Below are 17647 nucleotides of genomic sequence, written 5' to 3' on the forward strand. Positions count from 1 at the left end.
TGAAGTATTTATTTCTCGCAGCATGTCACGCTGTTGGAAACATTTGCATCAGATGGATATCCATCAAATCTATGTCAATCCATCAAATTTATGTAATCTAAGTCAAAATTGCCTTTGGACATCAATATAGTAACCTCCCTGAAGAAATAATTACTACATCCGACTTATCAACACTGTGGCATGACCTACTACTTGGTTTTAAATTCAGATGCTTTTCTGGGACGTAAATAAGGTGGTATGACAAGACTGCAGCCATTTCTTGACACGCAACATTCAGGCATGAGAAATTTGTTCCAATGTAGCCTTTTATTGTGGATAGAAATGACGCTCAGGGTGACAGTACACAGACATACCGAAGAAGTGGAAAAGCATTAAAACTGAGAATTCCACCACCCCTCTCGACCTACACCAACCAAACATAAGCACAGTCAAGTGTTTTAGAACGTTGGTGTCAAATTCATAAACCAACTGATGAATTTTTGAAGTGAGGTGACACCCAAAAGAAAAGCAGTTAACACACACACACACACACACACACACACACACATCTTGTGAATAGAAAAGAAAAACCTGACAGAGAAGTCGAGTAGGATCAAATACGCTTGATGTGAGTGAGGATGGGATTATGAATGACTTTTTCAATGCAATACTGACAAAAGGTAGAAAAATATCACAATGATACAAACATTTTTCAGAGCAAATAATTCATCTGCGGGTTGATACGTCTTAGAAAAAGAACATTGCACACAAACCGTCGTGAACAAAACGCTCACTCGCATCACAAACAAAGGAGAAGATGTCTGGAGGAGCAGCAGCCTTTCACCTTGAAAATGAATGTAGACGTTTCAAATCAATATAGTTTTTCGATCCATGAGTCAAATTGGTAAAAATGGCATTACCCTTCCACAGGCAGAAGGCAGCAATTGCATGAGGTGACCCAGTAGCGTTATAGCAAATCCGGGACTGAGCAGCCATTTGAAGGTTTTCGAGGGATGATTACTATGGCAATGAAGAGTGACAACCTTTGTTTGGCTACTGTCCCAACAGCACAAATAATCATTCATTCGTGCATTATCCAAACCACTTATTCCTGTAATATTTTGGGAACCTTAAAATAAAAATAAAAAATCAGTACGGTATGAATTTGTTCACAATAACGGAACTGTACTGAGACTCGCATGGGCCAGCCCAACCATATTTGTACGGGGCGGGGGGGTGTTAAGTGTGTTAGTTCTCGGCACACGAGCTCAACAATTGGGATTCAAACCCCTGAAGACACCTTTCCAAAGAAAAAGGTTATTGCCGTGGTAGCAAATGTTGCGGCAATCGGTGTGCGTGGCTTCTCTCAAACAGGCACTGAGGTGAAGAGCAGTTCAAAAGAGTCTGTGAAAGTAAACGCCACACGCATGTACAAACATGCACATCTCGACTCCAACTTGACCAGGAAGAAAAGGGGGTGATCAGTCCAGGCCTGACTCGACGCTAGAAGATGCTAACCTCATGGGAATAGATAGAAGATGGCACTTGACCCCAACTGTACAGTTTTGGAAGGGAGGTTGAAAAACACAATAAAAATACATACAAAACAAATGTGGATTCAGCTGCAGCAATGTGCAGAATGCAAAGGTTGGCTTAAATGCTGACACTGACAAACAAAACAATAACAAATGGTAGAATTTTAAAAGCATGAGCATTCATTTAACAGCTATTAAATTAATAAAACCAATAATGCAATACTAACTATCAGCCTGTTCAACATAAATCCATTAAAAGTAGTCCATAATTTGGCAACCAAAAGGGACCAACCAAAATAATATATTGGCACATTTTAGTTTCAAGATTAAAACCACAAAAAAAAAACTTGCAGCTGAGATAGTCTGGTTTACAGTTGCAAACTTTGCCTAAACCAAATCAACTTGCTCTATGTGATACAATGAAAGCAGAAAGACACGTCTACAACATGGCACAGGAATTCAGAAAGGAAAAATTGATGATTGAAAAAAATGCAGGGGAGATGTGACACTTGTGTGTCCACCCGAAAGTATATCGTGTGAAAAAACAGGAGCACTCGGGGAATATGCCATATAGAAAAGGGTTCCCCGTAGAAACAACACTCGCACACAAGGCACTTCATTCCGTAAGAAAAGTCACAGTCCTTTCCGCCACCAAAAACTGCCTGCATAGCGACAGCACAAGGACAAAATCTTTTACTACCTTTGTGCGGTTCCACATAAGAATTGTCAAACAAAAAGTTGATTTTTTTTTCTTTTCTTTTCTTTTCTTTGTTTTGTTTGGCTTGAAGCACTTAACCAAATAGGAAAACTTTGTTGGTTTGAAAATAAAGACCAGAGTTCATTCCTTTGAGTATTTTGCCACCAATGGTGTCAACTTCAGATCTTCTTCTGATTGATTTTTTGACTTGTTTTTGTTACACACAGTGTCCGTGGTTAATTAAGTGTATTTTTTCTCATTTGGGAGGGCACTCACCAGGGGACGAGAGCATCGTTGGGGGAAAGCCTCAGTGGTGAGTCGGGTCGGACGAGGGGGATGGCGAGTCCAGATGCTACCTGCCTCTCAGATCCTGGAGGGCCCCGTAAACCTCCTCTTCTTTGCTCAGTCCCTCAAAGACAGGCAGCAGGTCCAGCAGCTCTGTGTCATTCATGTCGTCAAACCATGACTGGACTGGGACCTACGGTGAAAATAAAAGAGGTGGATCTTTTGAATAGCAAGTAACATCTAAATCAGGGGTCACCAACACGGTGCCCACGGGCACCGCATGAGTCTCCCGCAGGACTGTTCTAAAATTAGCTCGAATAGCGGCACTTGTCAGTGAGCTGCATCTATTTATTTTACAGTCAAACCTCGGTTTTAGAACGTCCCGGTTCTCGAACAAATCGGAATTCGAACAAAAAATGTGAGATTTTTTTGCTTTGGTTGTCGAACAAAATTCGGAGGTCGAACCCCACGAGATGAGCTGGGAGGACCCGAGAAAACCCAACCGCGCGGCCCGGATGCCGACTTGTCTTGAAACGAATTAAATGTTTTTACATTATTTGTAATGGGAAAAATAGATTCGGAATTCGACTGATTCGCTTCTCGAACCGCCTTCTGGAACGGATTGTGGTCGAAAACCAAGGTTTGACTGTATTTTTGCTATTCTTGTTAAAATCACACTAGCATGTGAACTGGAAATGACAATAATAACATAGTGAAAGCCAAATTGAGCAAATTGGCTATTTCAGAAGTGTGTGTCAAACTGGTAGCCCTTTGCCTTAATCAGTACCCAGGAAGTAGCTCTCGGTTTAAGAAAGGTTGGTGACCCCTGATCTAAATGCTACGCAAGTACCACCAAATACGGTAGCATCAGATTACAAACAAATCAAATTAAACCATCTGGGACTAATTGCAAATAAAATCAGTACAAGTTCAGTCAAGAGCGCTACACTTGGAAACACGGTCAACTGTGTCTTCTATGGTAACCTGGCACATCCTACTAATATTCTGGTACATCTTAGCTAAAAAAATGTGTGATATAAAAGTCTTTGGCTTGGACCAGAAAACCAAATTACAGGTGTGAACACAGCCCAGGATGTTCAAAGAAGCAGTGTCGTTTTGTTTTATCTACTGAAGTCACGTTTTTGTTTTTTTTAATGCCGACAACTGTTTGGTGTCGGCTGCAAAAGCAGCATGTCACGCTGACAGGCTCACCACGGTCACAACCACAAATTACTATTTGCAGATCCATTTTTAGGCTTGGAACATGAAGTCATAGTGAGAATAAAAAGCACGATTGACATACGATTTCAAATTCTGTATTAGGTGACGACCGGGAAAGCAACTTACAGCATTTTCTGGGTGAAAAATGTACGAGGCAGGCGAGTTGTCAACTATGATGACGTTGCCGAGCTCTCGTCCGAGCCGGCTGAGGTCCTTAACGTAGTTGCCTCTGTGGAACACGCAGGACTCTCTGAAGAGTCGCGCTCTGAACACGCCCCACTGGTCCAGCAGGTCTGCCACGGGGTCTGCGTACTATCAAAACAAACATGCTGTTAGTAAGCTGGGAGAACAAATATGAACCATGTCCCGGAGTTTGACGAGGCAGTATGCTTGAAGCACTACACACATATTAGCTAGAGGACACAAAGTAGAGACTTTGTCTGTTTTGACGAGAGAGGGTTCACGACAGCTGTCATATTTCGCAACACATCTAAAGTTTCACATTTGTTTTCTTCCCCCCAATGCATAACACTTACCCACTTGGAAGTGGCAAACAGACAGAAAAGCAGAATTGTAAAAGGTTGAGAGGGCACAAGAAAACGCTGATGCCACAATGCGACTCGGGCTTAACGCACCTTTGCCAGACTGGCTGTGAAGAGCACACACTCAAAGAGCTCTCCCATCTTTTGCAGAAATTCGTCCACGTGAGGTCGTTTCAGCACATACACCTGCGTGAAGGTGAAGCAGGAGCATGACATAAGGTGGAGGCCACTACTTTATCAACAAGGCGAGGAAACTGAAGCCACTGTCACTTCCAGTCGCTCCTTTCTGAATGTGGGGCTGTCACCTAGTGCAAGTAATCATGAATAGGCCAACCAGGATAAACACAGCCTATCCTGGATTACTTGAATCAGATAACAACCACTTCTTCTGGATCTTCTCATGGGCGCACGCAACTCTCGTCTCAAACCAAAATCATGTATTACCTGATGAACTGTGCCATCGATCTCCACGGGAACAATAAAATCTGCATTGCTGATTGGCTGCGAGCAAAACAGAACAGCAGCATGTTAGCAACGTAAAGCGCCAGTGATGACCAGCACAGGTCCCATGTCTTTGAAATGATGTGAACATTAGCAGTCTCTTTTAAGACAAACAAAATTGGTTCATTTTCCAATTTCTCAGGCAGAAACTATGCTGTGACAGACCTAATTAGGCTGAAAAAAAGGAAAAAGAAGAAACAGAAAGCAAAAGAGTGGGATATTCAGGAGCTTAAGAAAAACGTCTATCGCACGTAAGATGCTTGAACCGTGGTTGGTTGTTTCCTTCCATCTTTGCATCCTCCTTTTTTCTAATTAAAGACTGACAGGCAGCCCTGTAATATTTCCTTTGTTGTGACTAATGCACAAACAGCCTGCTTTCTTTAGACACTGACTGAATGGATCAACAAATTGGGGAGTTACTGGCATTAGCAAAGAAATTAAGTCATCATGCGTTTTTTTGTTTTGTTTTGTTTTTTCCAGTTAAAACTGACTTGCATGACATTCCGTGGAATACAAACCTCTCTTTCAAGACACATATAGGATTTATTCAATGTTTTCAATTCAATGTTCTTTGTTATTTTTCCAACACGGAAGATCATACATAGTTGTTGTTTGCAGTGGTGTAGAACCATCCAAAACTAAAGTTGTGTCTACTACTTGAATTAGTTAGAGCGATGAGTCAAAATAATGACTTTTGTATTGGGGAACACTCCCAATGTTGTGTCTGGTGGGTGTTACCTTAAATGAGCTGTGGACCAGAGTTTCATCCAAGTCGATGACAACACACTTTTTACCGTAGTCTGATATTTTCACCTCTGGTAGGAGGTATTTGGCTGGTGGCTGCGTGGGAGACAAGACAGACACTGTCCATTTACTAACAGAGATTGGGGGAGTTGCCCCAAAAAGAGACAAGCAGATGCAAAACAGGCACAAGAAATGCAACTTACATCAATTATGTACTGCGCAAACCTGAGCAGAAATGCCACTAGAATTCTTTTCACCAATTTAACATGTCTGAAATTGGTCTGACACAATGCAAGTACACAGTATGTTATTGAATGACGTTCTTTCAGACAGCTTCTTTGAGGAGGTCGATCCATGTTTAGATCAAATGAAACTTTACAAACATGATCACAGAGTGAGGCCATGCAGATGTTAGCTGATGCCAGGGAGAATTATGAACAGAAACCGGTGCTACTCTAAAAGCGATCCAGTACGCTTGAACAAGAGACTGTCAGGAGGCTTTGAGTTTCAAACCGTTGATGAGAGTACCATCACACCCAAATAGCTGACTTGACAGATCTTACTTGACAAACCTCAATAGCAAAGCATACATTATTTTCCTTAAAACACTTGGATTGATGATAGCAAGTTTTGCCTTAAAAAGTTAGTTAAAAGGTTAACCACTTAAACCTACAGGTGCCTAACCGCAGTTGCAACTTTAATTGGCTGAAAATGAACCACGGGAAGAACTGGAGCCCACACAGGCCCAACATGCCAGCGCCGGCCCACACAAGGCTACATGCAAAGGGGGACAAAAAAAAGAAAAAGCAATACATACACTAGGGACAGGGAGGACCTCGACCTGGTCACACTAAAACACAGGAGATGGACACGTGTATAAAATGAGGGAAAGGGACAAAAAAAGATGTAGAAAAGACAGAAATAGAAACAAATGGGGGAAAAAATACTTTGTCGACAGAAATAGAAGCGTTAATATGTACAAGGAGTAATGGGCAAAGCAGCCGACCTTCGGGGGCGATCCGTTCTCCTCAGGTGGAGGTGGCAGCAAGGTCGCTGCATTGCTATTGGTTGCTGGCGCTTCCACATTGTAGTTGCGGAAGCAGCAGAAGAATGTGCTGAAGATGCTCCGGCTCCTCTGTTTCTTTAGGCTGCTGTTGGACTGGGATGCTATCAGAAAAGACAAAAGAGGAGAGCCTGTTAAGGCAAGATAAAGCCAAAACCTCTGACTGACAGTTTAATGATGATCAGCTGACAAAATAATGATCAGCTTTCATGATGCCGTCAAAATGAATGGCCAATGAGGAAACATTTCGAAGAAAACATCTCATCTGCCATTTACTCAAGGTGTCTGTCAGCACTTCTGTTTCACCGCAGAAACAAATTCAAAGACATTACAACTGTTAAGTAATGAACCACTAACCAAATGGAGAAGAAAAAAAAAAACAATAACAACTGTGTTGTTTTTCCTGCATGCAACACATCCAAAAGCTTTGGCAACAAGAGACAGCAAAAAAGGCCGATAAAGCCTCGACTATTCTCACAATCCTCCTACGATCCTGTTACTGCGTAGGAGCTGTGTGTGTGTGTGTGTGTGCGTGTGCGTGCGATCATACGAGTGAAGGCATGATGTAAGTGGCAACCCATGTCAGACACATTTGAAGCCTCGTGAACCACTATGAAAGTTGAGTCACAACTTTAAATAGCTGACCCTTCCCCAATTTCAACAAGGACAAAATAAGAGCCACAAACACGCCAACGATCCCCAACTCCAATCGACACCATTTGCTTTAAATGTGAAACCAAATGAAAGGTTTTGAAGAAAAGGTGCCCCTTTACGTAGCTAAACTTGGCCCTGAAGTCATTTTGTAGTGCTGCACTAGCCAACAGGGCAGGGGAGGGGGTCTATATTTAGACTGCTGTTGGGCAACTAATGTAGTCACTTGTCATATAACAGTCAGTGTTTAGATGTTGTCCAGACACAGTCTGCTCAACTCAAGGAGGTCTACCTGCTAAATTCCTCTGGAACCGCGGCTGGGATGAGCTCACAGTCAAGTGATTTGCGGTATATAAGCAAAGACAAATCAGTGACTCAATGCACAGTAAACTGTTATCAGAAACCTCAGCAATCTAAAAAGTTAACAAGTGGAAATTAATCAGGAGGACTGAAATAATTCTGTGAAGTTTAGCTAAAGAAATTTGCAAATATTATAGATGGTTGAAGTCAGGGGTCATGTATTCATAAACTTTTAAACATGCAAATAAAATGTGACTATTGCATGTCTTTATTGATTTAGGATGCTTCGTGGTATTACAAATGTTTTTGAAGTCATAAGTAGTAATTGACATTCTATCGTCTAATTTTATTCAATAAACTCAATTCTTGAAACCCCACTTGTCGTTAATGATGCTTCAATCTAGAATTCACGTATGAGATGCGGGCAGAGAAGATTCAAGGAGTAGAGTGATGTTGTGACATTTATTTGGTATCCAACCACTTCTTTGTGAGCGGTATGGGCTTCCACCGTGTCAAACTACCTTTTAACGAGAGTTACGTGGGGAGAATTTGATCATCAATGAGTCTCAACTAGTACCAATCGCGGTGAATATGCAGTGAACATATGTAAGAGCTGCTCTGAAACATGCAGCAGACGAAACACGCTGATAAACCTGTTGCCAAAAGAGTTTGTGTACAAAAGAAACTTGTGTTTCCAAGAGATATGATGTTCGCGTACAGTTGGGCGCAAATGGCTGCGCCAACACTTGAAGTAGTTAGCGAAGGTAGCTACCGTTACGTTCATTCCCTCACCCGCTTTTCTTACCTTTTTCCTGGTTGAGGGATATTATTTCCTCCTCCTTCGGATTGGAAACTTGGGTTATTATGGACATGTGGTCCATTGAGCCGGGTGGTTATTCCGTTTTGAGACTCCCGCAATATTAGCCCGCTTGCTCGGGCGAGCGGTATGCTAGCTAACGTGAGCTAGCTGTTTAAGCCGAGGGAGATCAGGTAGCCCACAAAAGACACACCAGCGTCCGAGGGGAAGCGTTGTGGCAGCGGGAGTAGCCAGCCAGCTAGCTCGGTGCGCAGTAAAAGCCTCTCAAGGACTGTCATCTATAACCCCGTGTAAAATAACATTATTTTGACGGATAACCCCGAACGCGCGGTGGCTTAAAAGTAAAACAAAACGACGTTGAAGCAACCGCTAGTTAAAGTTAACAACTAGCCTGGCCCCGTTAGCGAATACAAGCCGTGGGGCTACGATCATCCCCCAACAACGCCCCCCCCCCCTCCCCCCAAAAAACGATTTGCAAGCCTCCTTGTCTCTAGCCAAGTCCAAAACACTTCGAAAGCCGTCGAAGGGTTGCACTTTTCCAAAACAAACACGAACACGCCGTCAAGTTAGGGAGCTAACACTTATAGACTGACGTGCCACGGCCTTTCATCCCCCCCGTGCAACATGGAGGATGAATGTATTTGGAGTTGAATCTGAAGCGGGGCCGCGCGAACTCGAGTGGGAGGGGAGGGGGCTCTTTGCCTGTCATGGATTCTGTAATAAGCGACTTCTTCACTCGCCGAACTACGTCGCTGAAACCCACGTTGCTTACTCGAGCTGCGGTTCCCCTGTAATTGCATAAACGTTTTTGAGGCCTCTTGTCAACAATTGTGCTTAAATTTGAATGGTGGAGTCAACCGTGCTGCAACGCATGAAGCAAGCTGAAGAAACATTAAAACTCAAACATTAAAACTTAAAATCGTCTCCAAGATGTCGTTTCTAGTGCGCAAATAATACAGATGTGTTAATTACCGCCAGTTAGGGTATACTGTATTTGTTGGACAGAAAGCGCCACGTAGTGTCGTGATGGTGGTACTGCTTCAGGATGGTAAAAAAAAAAAACAGTACAACACGTCACAATCTCGCCAAAAATAACGGACCCACACTTACTTATTTACACATTTCTACTATGTAATTGCGACATGACAAACATGCATAAGTATTCTTTATTCTAACAAATGTCTATGTTTATACTTAATAAAGTGCACAGAAGATGATTAAATAAATAAATACTGTACAGTACTTACACAAAAAAGATATATACTAAAATATACACAACAACTTTTTTGAAGGATAAAGTGTAATGTGTTTTATTTAGAAACAGGTAAAATAATATTGGTGAAATGAGGGGGGGAAAGTGGTGTAACAGCATTCAAATAACTTTATGCTACGCAGTTTATGTATTTCAATCCACCTGTCCCATATCAATATGTACAATGGAAGATAATCAGACATCTTTGAATAGATGCTACTGACTGATGCACCTGCTCCCCCTCTCATTTTAACCACTGTGAATGTCCCCGAGTATTTGGTTGCTCTCTCCGGTAAGCCAACAGTGGACCACCCCTCTCTGCGGTGCAGTAGTCGTGGATAAATATAACCCCCCACCCCACCCCCCACCGCCTCCTTCGTCTACCACCTCCATTCGCTGAGTTCTGCAACATCCTGACTGGCCGAGGCTGGCAAATGCAGGCAGCAAGCAGCAAGCCCCCGCAAGACGGATGATCTAGCCTCCCTCCTCCACCCCCATTTCTTTTCTATTTTCTCAATTTCAAGGAAACATTCTCTATTGGCTGTGTGAAGCGGACAAAAGGTAAGTGAAGTCTTGTACAGTAACAAAGCCGGTGTGCTCCTTACTCTGCATACAGCAGGGAAACACTCTCGAGTTTGTATGCTGGACACTTTGCGGCGGCACTCCTCCTGCTGCTTAACTGTGGTTACTCGGCATTGTGCAGAACATGCTCCTTTTATTGTCCAACTCTCTTTAACTTCAGTGCAAAGTACAGTAATGTATCATGAATAATGCATCAATCAATCAATCCCTCAAACGGGATGCGCCGCTCTCCCTCATTCCTGTCATTAGTAAGTGGAGTGAAGAGAAGCCCCGGCCAGCCGGCTCAGATCACATAGCACTGCAGCTGTACACCAACTGCTCAGGCTATAATAGGAGAGAGGGCTAAGGTTGCGCCGCTGAGCATGCTGATTCCAAGTGGCCAGAGCTGTGCAATCCTATTTAAGTCACTGTCCTGTCACTCCTAAAGGCTTAAGACTGCAACCTGTGGAAAGTCTGGATCTGACAACAAGTGCACCCATTAAACATCATGTGTTTGCCAATGTCATTCATGTCGCCCACGTAGCCTGAAATGTTGTCATTGTTGTAATAAACATCACAATTTTCATTTTCATCCTGTTGTGAGGTTCTAGTTTTTTAACTGGCACCTGTTGTGTGCAGATGGGGATCAAGGCTGGCCTCCCCAGATATGAGCTGTATCTCTACATTGCTGTGCTCTCCGGGGCCTTGGCTTGGGCTGCCAGTTGGATAGTGGAGGCTTCAAGCGGTGAGTGGCTCCACATACTGCATCATCACAAAGTCGGCCATTTTTGACAACTCCGTCTATCCCCCAACATTCTATCCTTTGAGGATCATTAAAGGATAACCTGGTCTTGCAATGCTCATATATGGCTTGTCTTTCTGAGGAGTTCAAAAGCTGCACTAACTCTGTTTCCTGGTGAAGTGGGGGTGGCTTTGTGCCCAGAAGTAAGAGGATTTCCCTGCTTGATATCCCAGCCATTAATTTAATCAGGCAAAGCTGTTGGACCTACAGGGAAGCTGCATGGTCATCCAATAATTTTTGTTGTTGCTGTAATTTAATAAAATAGATCAGAATTACCACCAATACTCAGACTGTATTGATTGACACACGAGATGTAAACTGCTATATATTCATTCGGGTCATTTGTATTCTTATCATTATTCAGAGAATGTGAGCAGAAAGACATTCAAAGAAAGTGTCAAACCAGGATGGTATTACTTTGGCAGGAAAATGGTAAGCTTGGAGTTTTGGTTTTTTTAGTGTGATATTTCTTGTTTCTATTTCCCAAACAAATGTGTTTCTTCGGCAGGATGTCGCGGACTTTGAATGGGTGATGTGGTTCTCCACATTCCGCAATCACATTCTTTTTGCGCTCTGCGGCCATGTGATTTTTGCCAAAATCTTCACCTTGCTGGCGCCAAAGGTGCATGCATGCATGTGTGTGCATGTGTGTGTGTTTGTATGTCGTAGCGAGAGACAATGAGCGCTGCATGCAAGCAGGTACATTTGTAAACTCGATTTTCATGCATTGAATAATTTATAAATAAATTATTTATATTATATATAGTACTATATATATAGTAGATTATTATATAATATAATGTAATAATATATAAATATATATATATATATACATATATATATACATATATATACATATACGTATATATACATATACATACATATATATATATATATATATATACTATATATATATACACAGGACTGTCAGAAAATTTGAATATTGTGATGAAGCTCTTTATTTTCTGTAATGCAATTAAAAAAACAAAAATGTCATACATTCTGGATTCATTACAAATCAACTGAAATATTGCAAGCCTTTTATTATTTTAATATTGGTGATTATGGCATACAGCTTAAGAAAACTCAAATATCCTCTCTCAAAATATTAGAATATTTCCTCAGACCAAGTAGAAAAAAAAATTTATAACAGCAAAACAAAATCAAACATGTGAAAATGTCCATTAATGCACTCAGTACTTGGTTGGGAATCCTTTTGCACGGATTACTGCAACCAATGCAGCGTGGCATTGCTGAGGTGTTATGGATGCCCAGGATGCTTCAATAGCGGCCTTTAGCTCATTTGCATTGTTGGGTCTGGTGTCTTTCAGCTTCTTCTTCACAATACCCCACAAATTCTCTATGGGGTTCAGGTCAGGGGAATTGGCAGGCCAAGCGAGGACAGTAATGTCATGGTCAGTACACCATTTACTGGTGGTTTTGGCACTATGGGCAGGTGCCAGATCATGCTGGAAAATGAAATGATCATCTCCATAGAGCTTTTCAGCAGACGGAAGCATGTAGTGCTTTAAAATCTGCATTTACTCTGGACTTGATGAAACACAGTGGATCAAAACCAGCAGCTGACATGGCTCCCCAAACCATCGCTGAGTGTGGGAACTTCGCACTGGATTTCAAGCAACTTGGATTCTGCTCCTCTCCAGCCTTTCTCCATATTCTGGCGCCTTGACTTCCAAATGAAATACAAAACTTGCTTTCGTCTGAAAAGAGGACTTTGGACCACTCTGCAACTGTCCAGTGCTTCTTTTCCATAGCCCAAGTCAGACACTTCTTCCGTTGTCTTGAGTTCAGAAGTGGCTTGACCATGGGAATACAGCCATTGTAGCCCATTTCCCAGACACGTCTGTGAACAGTGGCTTTTGATACCTGGACTCCAGCTTCAGTCCACTGTCTTTGAAGCTCCCCCAAATTCTGGAAGCGACTCTTCTTCACAATGCTGTTAAGGCTGCGGTCATCTCTCTTGGTTGTGCAGCGTTTCCTGCCACATTTCCCCCTTCCAACAGACTTTTTGTGGATGTGCTTTGAAACTGCACTCTGTGAACAGCTTGCTCTTTGAGAAATTTCTTTTTGTGTCTTACCCTCCTGATGAAGGGTGTCAATGATGGTCATCTGGACAGCATGTGTGTGTGTGTATATATATATATATATACTGTATATATATACTGTAAAAAGCCCCAACACGTGGACGTATTGTAATGAATTTCAAACAGATTTATTTCAATTTAATGAGAACACAGAATGTAAATATTGTATTATTGCAGCTGTGCGTAATAATTAATACCGTGAAGATATTATACTGTCCATGTTGATACCGATAATATGATTGATTACTGTCAGGAGGCCACATTTGTTTCATTCACTTGATTCCAAATGAACTCACGTCATTTCTGGAGTATAAGCCGCAGCAGAAAGATAAATCTTGTTTTTTTTTCATATATAAGACGCAGCCACATACTATAGTATAAGAAAATATGCACGAATCTTACAATATCATAAACATCATGAAAAATCCATGGATAAACCGCACTCAACTATAAAGCGCAGAGTTCAGCGCTTGTGCGGCTTATAGTTCAGAAATACGCTACATGTATGCATTTTCAAATAGATATTGACTGGCATGTGAGTGGGCAAATGTCACGAGTTGAGTTTCATTTGTGTGTAATCCGGCATATATTCCAAACATTCCAATGTGTTTTAAACATATTTTCTGTCTTGTTTCATGCTGGCAATGAAGATTGGTATAGATGGATGTAAGGTAACCTTAATAAACTTGTGAATGTTTGCCATCATAACACTTGTGCTGTTGTGTCATTTCACATTTTTTGTCCTATGTGCTGGATAACATTTTCTTCTGGCACTAACAGTCTTCGTCTCACTAATCTAAGTTGTGAAAATACAAAAAGCAAGAGGTGGCATGGCGATAATAGCGGCTCCTCTTTCTCCACAGCACAGATCGTTGATCTTCTGCGTGTACGGCGCTTTGGCCGTCCTGGTCACCATGGGCTGGACCTTCATGGCTTTGGTTCTGTCTCACTGCATGGTACTGTACAGCGTGGCTATGGTAAAGACCAAGTGGATGTGCTTTGTCGCTGGCCTGGCCACACTGGCCTCAATCAAGCTGGAGCCTTATAACTCTTGGCAGGTGAGGAAGTCAGAATTGTTACTTGCCGCACTAGTTTCAGATGAGCAACAGATTGAATTTTTCAGGAAACCTTGGTGACGGGCTCTTTCGACCTGCAAGACATCCTTTTTTACGGAGGTTGCGGCTTCACCATCATGCGTTGTATGAGCTTTGCTTTGGAGAATTGTGAGAAGAAAGATGGCAACTACACTTTTGGTGATTTGCTGAAATACAACTTCTACCTCCCCTTCTTCTTCTTCGGACCTGTTATGACCTTTGACAAGTATCACGCCCAGGCGAGTGAATGTGTCCATTTTGAAGTATTTACAATATTGACCCTGCTTTCATCTGTTCGAGCAATATGATTTTTTCCCCACATATTATTTACTATAAGTGTAAGTGGCCACATTTTGGGCAGAACATTTGGAGTGATTGTTCTTTGTTTGATCACACAGGCCAACAACACCAAGCTGAGCCGCAAAGAGAGGGAGATGTGGAACATTACCACCAAGGCCGTGTTACACCTGGCACTGATCCTGACGGTTGATGCTTTCTTCCACTATCTCTACATCTTGACAATCCCCACTGACATCATGTTGGTAACGCAACTTTCTGACTGGTGTCTAGGTGTGTGAATGCATGGTTTCTTTTGAAAAAACATTTTTTTCAGTCATCGTGCAAGGACGGTACTCCTTTGACCAAGATTTGATTATTAATTGATCTATTATTAGGATGAAGATCAATTTTAATTATTAATTAAGAATGATCAATTCTTCCACTTCTACTGTTGATCTATATTCTACTACTGGAGTCCACCATTTTCATTTATAGCTTTATTTCACTATGAAGAACAATATTGACTGCGATTACCTTTGCAGCTGGTCTGGCTTACTTCAACCTGCTGTACGACTGGTTAAAAGCAGCTGTGATGTTTGGAGTTATTAACACAGTGGCAACATTGGACCACTTAGACCCCCCTCAGCCTCCAAAGTGTATCACAATGCTATACGTCTTTGCCGAGACGTGAGTATTAAACACACCTGTGTGTTTTATGTTAAATGCATCAAACACAAATGTGTGTGTTGTTGTTTTTTAGGCACTTTGACAGAGGCATCAATGACTGGCTTTGCAAGTATGTGTTGTCATCGGAGCTCTTTGCAGGTCATGAATATTCTCATTGAGTAACTTTTTATTTCTCAGGTATGTTTATGACTACATTGGTGGAGATCACGAACAAATATTGAAGGAGTTCCTGGCCACCGTGAGCACCTTTGCCATTACTACCCTCTGGCTGGGCCCTTGCGAAGTGGTTTATATCTGGTCCTTTTTTAACTGCTTCGGCCTCAACTTTGAGCTTTGGGTAGCCAAGTTCTTCTCTATTCCGCCATTTTCTACCATAGAGGTGAGAAAGAGAAACCAGCAAACTCTTTAAAGCCACACTCGCTTGCTTACAGGCCACACCATTTGGTAAAACTGAACAATTGAATGGGATCATTGCAGCAATTCTTCCTTTACAAAGATATTCATCTTCTAGTTATGTCATCCTCCACCTTTACATGAAGTGTGACGTCCACGCCACTTACTCTACTTGCTCATGTCTTCTGCATTTTAGGGTTTAATGGGTGAAGCCATGTCACGCAGGATCCGCGGTCTGTTCAATGCTGCCAATTTCTGGGCTATCATCCTCTACAACGTTCTTTCCTTGAACAGTTTGGGCTTTGCCAAACTGGTTGGAAGAAGACTGATTTTTAAAGGTAGGGAAATCCTGCTAAAACCCGGTCATGCCGTATTTGTTGAGGTGGCGGGCGAACTGTTGAAATAAATTGTTCCTGTCATTTACATACAATAACTGCACCTTGGCACAAAGGGTGAAAGATGCGCACAAAATAGTTACATTCATATAATAATAATAATAATAATACATTCGTTTAGAATTGGCATTTGAGACCTCCGAGACACTGTACATTTGTAAACAACAGAATTAATCAGAAGAAATAAGACCATGAGATTAAAAAAAAAAAAAACTAAAAACAACAGTGCAGTTACAGTGACTAGGTGAGCTTTAATAGTTTTAGTGATAGCATGTAGCATGCAATAGTGCCATTTGTCCACTAGTCTGCAGTATATCCTCATGTGTGTTATGTTTTGAGTTACGACACAAGTTTTGTGCTGGGCCAAGAGGGCAAGGGAGTTAGAAAAACAAAAGAACGTATTCGTTCATGTGGTTTCTTAAATAATAGAAGTATAGTTTTGGACCTTGATCCCCACTACTGCCCTTTCGGAAGCTGATTACGTCTTTTTCTTTTCGACTCAGGCTTTCCCCTGTCTACTCTATCTGTGCTATTGGTGACCTACTGTGGTGTACAGCTGGTCAAAGAACATGAAAGACAGCAAGCCCTGGCGGAGGATGCACAGCCAGTCAAGCCACTAGATGCCAACAAAGAAAAGGCAGAATAAATAAACACACCCTCCTAACATTATCTGCAAGCTTCAGATCAGAACCAGACTTAACAGCCAGCTTGTGTTTTGCAATTGATGTTTCCTTAAGTGCACTTTCTGGTGTTAATCATCACAGTGTTTGGCACAAAGACCTTTTGATGGTACATTTCTTTTTTGTATCCAAACACTGCAAAGTGTAAGTCCGCTAATGATGTTACAATTACGAGCACGCAGGATTGGACGGAACCATCACTGACAGTTTTTTGTTGTTTTTAATATGTTTTCCTCAAATTCAAGCACAAGTTTGATTCTGATGATCACATGGTTTTTACTTCATCTGAGAATGTCTTACACTTTAATCAACACAATGTTTTAAAGGGCTTCCATGAATGAAGCCAAAATAATAATCACAGGTGCTGTGGAGGGAGTCCTCCACATTGCATGCAGCTAGCTAATTGTATTTATCAGCTTATATCTATTCCAGAGACTCAAAAGCATGATTCAGGCCTTAATGCTTAGTGACATCGACCAAGAATGTGTTGGATCTTGTTGAATGTGTATTGTGTACTGTCCCCATTGGGGGATAAAAAGAGCCATGCACTGTCATGAGAATGGGAGCTAATTGCACGAGTCGTTTTTCCTGCAAACCGCCTTCCTCTTTTTGCTCACGGCAAAGAAGGGCCAAAGCGTGTTACCGTCACGTTTATATTGCCTTTTGGCGATAGGACTTCTGATCAAAAGAAAAATAAAGTTTTGTTCCATCCAGAATCATCTCTTCAAACTACACTGAGATGCAGGTTCAGTGGGACAACCAACATGTTTGAATTGGATCTGAGTGGTTGATGTTGTTATGTGACTGAGTCAGGCGTTGGCCTCAATCACCACAAGATGGCCTAGTTTAGACAAATTTCATTACCATTGTTACACTCACACAATGTCATTAAACGAAACCTTTAAAGGGCAGGCAAAGCGATGCTTATTAAATTTATTCTTCTCTTCTGATAACTCCAAACCTGGTTGACCTCTACCTCCTTTTCGATTTACTTGCCGAGAATTTGTATTTTGTTTTTTGTCTCTGGCCCCCTCTCCAAAAAATATTTTGTCCTTCACTTTTAT

At 41.8% G+C, this 17647-nt stretch overlaps 2 protein-coding genes across 5 annotated transcripts; one reads left to right on the plus strand and one right to left on the minus strand.

Annotated features, from left to right (window-relative positions):
* Nucleotides 1–284: 284 nt before the first annotated feature.
* On the minus strand, nucleotides 285–8950 carry LOC119137631 (CTD small phosphatase-like protein). 2 transcript variants are annotated; one of them, XM_037277114.1, is made up of 8 exons: nucleotides 8324–8950; nucleotides 6511–6671; nucleotides 6322–6354; nucleotides 5499–5600; nucleotides 4704–4760; nucleotides 4353–4445; nucleotides 3844–4029; nucleotides 285–2689 (listed from the first exon to the last, which is right to left on the minus strand). In XM_037277114.1, the coding sequence occupies exons 1-8, from the start codon at nucleotides 8397–8399 to the stop codon at nucleotides 2564–2566; spliced, it is 834 nt and encodes a 277-aa protein (XP_037133009.1). In that variant the 5' UTR covers nucleotides 8400–8950; the 3' UTR covers nucleotides 285–2563. The 2 variants fall into 2 exon arrangements, with proteins under 2 accessions (XP_037133009.1, XP_037133010.1); XM_037277115.1 differs by lacking the exon at nucleotides 6322–6354.
* A 1003-nt stretch (nucleotides 8951–9953) lies between these two features.
* Nucleotides 9954–17500, plus strand: hhatla (hedgehog acyltransferase like, a). 3 transcript variants are annotated; one of them, XM_037277110.1, is made up of 13 exons: nucleotides 9954–10148; nucleotides 10788–10893; nucleotides 11315–11382; nucleotides 11459–11572; nucleotides 13706–13726; nucleotides 13919–14113; nucleotides 14179–14388; nucleotides 14548–14719; nucleotides 14971–15115; nucleotides 15189–15224; nucleotides 15293–15494; nucleotides 15705–15846; nucleotides 16407–16549. In XM_037277110.1, exons 2-13 carry the CDS (start codon nucleotides 10788–10790, stop codon nucleotides 16547–16549), a joined length of 1554 nt encoding a protein of 517 aa, XP_037133005.1. In that variant the 5' UTR covers nucleotides 9954–10148. The 3 variants fall into 3 exon arrangements, with proteins under 3 accessions (XP_037133005.1, XP_037133006.1, XP_037133008.1); XM_037277111.1 differs by lacking the exon at nucleotides 9954–10148 and having other exon boundaries at nucleotides 16407–17500; XM_037277113.1 differs by lacking the exons at nucleotides 9954–10148; nucleotides 13706–13726.
* The last annotated feature ends 147 nt before the right edge of the window (nucleotides 17501–17647 follow it).

This window comes from Syngnathus acus, chromosome 17 (assembly GCF_901709675.1).
Source record: "Syngnathus acus chromosome 17, fSynAcu1.2, whole genome shotgun sequence".
In the NCBI taxonomy this organism is placed as follows: Eukaryota; Metazoa; Chordata; class Actinopteri; order Syngnathiformes; family Syngnathidae; genus Syngnathus; species Syngnathus acus.